Source organism: Epinephelus lanceolatus, chromosome 9 (assembly GCF_041903045.1).
Source record: "Epinephelus lanceolatus isolate andai-2023 chromosome 9, ASM4190304v1, whole genome shotgun sequence".
Taxonomy (NCBI): domain Eukaryota; kingdom Metazoa; phylum Chordata; class Actinopteri; order Perciformes; family Serranidae; genus Epinephelus; species Epinephelus lanceolatus.
The window spans coordinates 7214599-7220598 of NC_135742.1; the positions used below are offsets into that span (position 1 = coordinate 7214599).

The window sequence follows — 6000 nt, forward strand, 5'->3', positions numbered from 1 at the left end:
CAGTGTGTACGCACAAATCTGTGCTTAAACTGTGCGTACGATCGTTTGACGCACAAATCCGGGATTCATCAATATTTTCTTACCCGAATTTGTTCTTACTCTGCGAACAAATTTAGAACTGCCTCAGACCATGCATACGCACAAATGAGGATGGCCGAACTGACTTAGAAAATGCAAACATACCTTTTAAGTACATGCAGAGTCTATAAAACCACATTCATGAAAAAGAGATTTAATTAACATTTTTTAAAATAATTAATTTACTAATATATTGGCCAAATGGATTAAATAACCATGAAATTGACACACGTTCACCCTCATCACTGTGACAATTAAAATATTAACAATAACATTATCAGAAAAACTATCACTCCATCAGTGTGCAGATGATCTGTAATGCCGACTGCCATATCCTTAAGGCTGTGGCCCGCTGGCCAGGAGGCACCCACGACTCATTTATTTTGCAAAACAGTACAGTGGGAATGTGTTTGGAGGCAGGGGCTGTGAGAAGTGGATGGCTTGTTGGTGAGCATCTTTTGTTCTAGTCTTTTATTTCAATTGTTTTAAGTTAGTATTTTCAGTAAGTCTCTATTCCGTTAATGTTAAAATGTTATATTGTTTGGGTGACCGGGCATATGGCCTTAAAACCCTGAAACCCCTCAAGAGGTGCGCTATAATAACATACATGCCTACAAACGCGCCGTAGAGCGCACTTTTGGCGTGCTTAAGGGCCGTTGGATGTGTTTGGATCAGATACGGCCGGTGGCAAACTACTTTATACCCCTGAGAAGGTGTGCAAGATCATCCTGGCATGCTGTGTCCTCCACAATCTTACAATGACCCATGGTATTCCTGTAAGACCTGGTGCCATTGCTTCTAACAAACTGTGAAATTTACTACTTCTCTCCTCGCGTAACCGCTTCCTTCATTCATGAATCAACTCTAGGCAAGCGGTTTCCTTATATGGAGAAATGAGGGCGTGGTAGTATGCTGATTGCAGATCGTGGACACGCGCCTGTCAATTTAGAATGGTTCTGATTTACTAACATACGCACGGTGGTGAGAACAAAATTGGCCGGTACGCACGTGTCATGAATCTGACGGTGATTTTGTGCAAGTACTTATTTTTTGCGGAGAGTAAGAACATTTCTGTGCAGATATTGGTGAATGAGGCCCATTGTGAGCAGATTTTTTTTTTTTTTTTTTTTTTACTTCACCTGGAGGAGGAGGTCACTGCCCGTCCTGCAGCAGAGGTCCAGGTGCTGGCAGTGGCACTGGGCTGAAGCCAAACACTGTTCATCTGCACACACTGTGATGCCACACAGCTGGTTCAATATCAGCAAAGTTTCCCTTTATATTCATTGTCTTGTGTGGCGATCAGCAGTGATGTGGTGGTTCACTTTTACACTGTGATCTGTAGCCTATAGTTCGGCTTTAGCTTCTAACTATCTTTGTCTTTTTAACCTGTTGTTGCTGCTGAGTCAGTTTGACATCCTGGATATATCCTTCAAACACAGACTGTAGACCCCTCTGTCTGCTTCTCTCTGGAATCACTTTTATGTTTTTACAAAAAATTGATAGTATTTCTCCTGTCAGTGTAAAACCTTTTTTTTTTTGTCTAGTGCCCTACGTAGACAATCCTCCTGGAGCTTGTTGTCTCTCCTGCATTTGAAACACTCATTGCACAGAGCAAGTGTCACCGTGGAAGTAACAATTACTGAGCATTAAGTCCTGCGGTGCGAGCGTCGCCTCTGTATCCTCTGATCTGGTGTGCAGTTGTTGGGATTTATATGATTTGCTTTGATTTCAGATCGCAGCAGAGCGAGAAAAGGAGCTGCAGAAGGAGGAGGAGGAGAGACAGCAGACCAGCATCGCCCAGAAGAAAGCCAAGGAAGAGCAGGCGCCAAAAACCTTCAAGGCAGGTGTGGGGAAATACATCAACCCTGCCACAACGTAAGGACACACGCGCACACACACACACACACACACACACACATACTAATTTATTATTCACCATACTACACTGTGCTTCTGCTGTGGTGGGTATCACTGTGACGTGTGTAAAATGCATAAGACGAGACAGAAGGAGAATATTTATTCCACCTTCCAGGCAGAAGTTGGATTACAAAGTTAACCCCGCCCCCACACAACCATCAAGTTTTTTCTCACAGGCTGATGTAATGTCCTCAGAAACAGGATGGTAATGAATGGATGATAAAACATGAGAATTACACGGCGACACAGAACGAGCAGAAACATAATGTGCAGAATTGCCAATTATATAGAAGATTACCTATTTTCCCCGTGGGGATGATTCGGGTTTATTGTCCAGACCATATTTTAGCTGAGTTCAGGTATATTGTGTTGTTTTTCTGTTATATTACAACATATTTCATTTTAGTTTTCTGTATTTTTTTTAAGTTGATGTCTAACAACACTTGTTTTTGCCGTGTTGACACAACATTTGGAACAACTTGCACTTGTGCGTAAAGTTTACTTTTCAAAATAATGTCAGTCAAACATGAAATATGAGACCTAGGAACTTTAGATTCTCGTCTCTTTGCTTTATTAAGTTTTTTTATTTTGGTTTTGTTTTTCTTTTTGTGGCGTTACAACTCAACACTTTACATAATAACCATGTAGTATTTGTGGGAATATTAAAATTACTGTCATTATGCAAATGAAGGTGCATTAACTGAACTGAAAGTGTTGCACTTTGGCTGAAGTGTGCATTAAGAGATAAGTAGGCTCATGAGTTTTCTCTCTTTGATGGTGTTTTATCTCCAGAATTTACCCACCTGATCCTTCTCCTGTCATTATGTTCACATATTTTGGTTTATACAGAGCACATTGGTATTAATGTTCCCGAATAACAGTCAGTTCATTCCCCAGACAATTAAATGTAAAAATGGCACACTGGGTGTTTCAGCAGTCACTAATGGTTGGTTTAAGGGTTTTTTCAGAGAGAGTGCATGTTCATTTGTGCATTTAAGGTAAGGTAAACCTTTACTCATCCCAAGGGAAGTTGTAGTGTATTTGTTGCAGTACAGAGCAGGAAGAGTGCAAATATAAAATGATAAAAAGATTATCGATAAAACGTAAACCAAATATATACAATGCCAGAAATACAAACAGGTTAGCAGTGAGGATTTTGAAGCCTGTTTACATCAGATATTAATATGTGTTTCAGTGGACAGCCAAGATATATCGCTGTTCACACCTGTGTCTACATGCCTCTCCAGCTTTTGTTACTGCCTATGTCAGTTACGGCCAAAATACATTGGACACTCTCACGGCTTGACACGTCTGCTGCAGCATGCCCACAGCAGAGCGCGTTCATTATAGTAAGCTGAAGCTGCTACACTGACCACGGAAGCCACGCTTGCCTGTGTGGGAGCCGCACTGCTCAACGTTTTTTACGCAGCTGGTCAATTTTTTGTCCCGTGTGGGGCTCCACCGCCCTCCAACAGGTGAAAAACTACATAGAATTGTGTAAAAAACAAGTCTGTTTAAATCTGATTGAAATAAATACCTCATTGTACCAGAGGCAATGCGATGCAGCAGAGCAATCTTGTGAGTGTGTTTACATTTCATATTAAAAAAAATCAAACCATTGTGATTAGGGCTGGGCGGTATGGCCTAAAATCAATATCACAGTATTATTTTGGGTGGATGCGGTGACGGTATGATATCGTGGTATCGTCTTCTCTCTTTTTTTTTTTTACACCTTAAATAAAACAATTTAAAAAGCCATACAAGTCTAGCGTGGAAACTATTTATCGTCAGAAGTAAAATGGTTGCTAATCCATCTATTATTGTGTATAAAACGTTATATAGTATGTATAAACGTTAGAGGGAGGAGGGAGGGCCGGCGGCTCCCGGGCCCCCTTCTCCCGCGGGCCTGGGTTTGGTGCGGTCGGCCAGGCCAACTCCATCATGTAGCAAGGGAGGTGCGTGAGGCAGGCAGGCAGGCCGCCGGGCCCCGTTCTGCCGCCGTAGCCGGAGTAATGCGGTATAAAGGTAACCACAAAAGCAGTCCCGCGGCTCATGTTTACTGTGGTAAGATACCGTCACTGCGAATACTGCCCAGCCCTAATTGTGATTAGATAATTAATTCAGTAACAGTTAATATAGCCTATGCCAGTGGTTCCCAACTGGTCCAGCCACAGGGTCCAGATTTCAAGGTCCACACAGTTTAATACATTCAGCGTCATACTTGCATTTTGACTTGTCGTCAAGCGAGTTTGCTGCCTCTGTCAAGTAGCTGTCCTTCAGTCACTCACTCTACAGCAGGTAATGGCACTTCAAAATAAAAGCTCACCATACTTGAAAATGAAGTGTGTTTTGTACAAACTTGACACATTTGCAAGTCACTTGCGGTCTATTCAGAATGGGACCGCGCCCCACCAGTTGGGAACCACCAGCCTACGCTTCCAAACCCTGCAAAACCAACTGCATTATCTTGTGACAAAACTCAATACACACACAGTGGAGTTGGCAGCAACCACACGCTACAAGTTTGTGTAGCAGGTAAAAAACTTTCTCTGCCTATGTGACATGTCACGTCAGAGCCTCATGTATTTCGGCTGTTACACCAGAAGGTCAAAGGGCCCTGCACACAGTTATTGCATCCACACTCTTGCTAGCTGCTCGCAAGTTACATCAGCTGTTGTGTGAATGCAGCTGGAGATATCACTGTCAGCAAATTTCAACACGTCTCCTTCCATAGGGCAAAAATGATGGATGGTCACGCAGCACTTCATCCATCCACTGTCATCAAAACAACCATCGCGTCCTGTATTGATGACGTAATCCTTGTCAGGGATCCATCAGGACGCATTAGTGTTTATAGTACAAAAGATATGTGGTCACCTCGGCAAGTGGATTTAGTGGTCGGATCTTGGTGGTTGTTTGCACTTGTATTTAGAGCTGTCCGCTTGTGATTAGAACGACCAAGGCGCATTTTAATACCAAGTGGAAACAGGCTCATAGATGTGTATGAGAAGTGTCATGTCGCTTGTATTTATGTATCTCCAGTGTTATTCTCATCTGGAAAATGATTGTAACAACACACCTAATTAATGATTAGCAGATGAATCAATAATCAATCATGTGTTTATGTCTGATTTGAAGGGAAAATCTGTTCATTGTTGCACAGCTGGTTTTGAAAAGCGTCTTTCTCTGAGGAAGAATTCTGAAAGGCCTGTGTGCTACAGTATACAAAGGCACAAAGAGAAAAGAGTCATGAGGAGTTAAAAGGAGGTAAAGAGCTCAGGCAAAAGGAAGACCAGATCAGAGGAACACATAATCTGCAAGAAACAAGACGCACACATCTGTGGAGTAAAACAGCTGATTGTGATATTATATTTGCTTTCCTTTAGAAAACGTATGGCTGCTGACGATGAAAGCGGACCGTCCACCAGCGGAGTGGCGCCCAAGAAGTCCAAAGGCAAGACCAGCTTTGGGGACTTCAGCTCCTGGTAGCACCGACACACTCGACATTCACCAGTCTGTATTTTGAGTGGTCGTGTTGAGCCTGATCAAAATTAATTTCATTCATACTTGTTGTCTATCGTCTCTCAGTAGTGTTGGCGTGTTGTGGAACAAATAAAGTTACTTTTTTACAAAGAAACCGTCCTAATCTCATTTTATACGTCTTTCTTCAAAGACACGGTGTGACCATTGATTTAAAGACAAAGTATTAATGTGGTTTTGATGCAATGAAGCAGCAGTGTAAAGATATCAGCACTTACTAAGAGGAAACTCAGAGTGTGCCGTAATTAATCTTATCTTCATCACCCAAGACAGTCCAATCAATATTTGGGCTAAAACCATGTGATCGATATCTTTTTGTGCTGGACCGTTTAATCAATGTTTGGTCCAGGATGGTCTAATCAGTATTTGTGAACATGATTAACTCCCAACACCACACTGTGTTCATTTTCTGGTGAAGAATGACGACATGCAACCACTTCAGCTGTTAGCCGTTTCTACTTTGGC

General features: G+C 42.1%; 1 protein-coding gene across 1 annotated transcript in view; it reads left to right on the plus strand.

Moving 5' to 3' along the window:
- ppil2 (peptidylprolyl isomerase (cyclophilin)-like 2) overlaps positions 1-5632 on the plus strand; it is a 48488-nt gene extending 42856 nt beyond the window's left edge. The window contains exons 19-20 of the mRNA XM_033620503.2: positions 1811-1953; positions 5382-5632. Of these exons, the coding sequence (XP_033476394.2) occupies positions 1811-1953; positions 5382-5484 (246 nt within the window). The 3' untranslated portion in view covers positions 5485-5632. The remainder of the gene's footprint in view (positions 1-1810; positions 1954-5381) is intronic.
- The last annotated feature ends 368 nt before the right edge of the window (positions 5633-6000 follow it).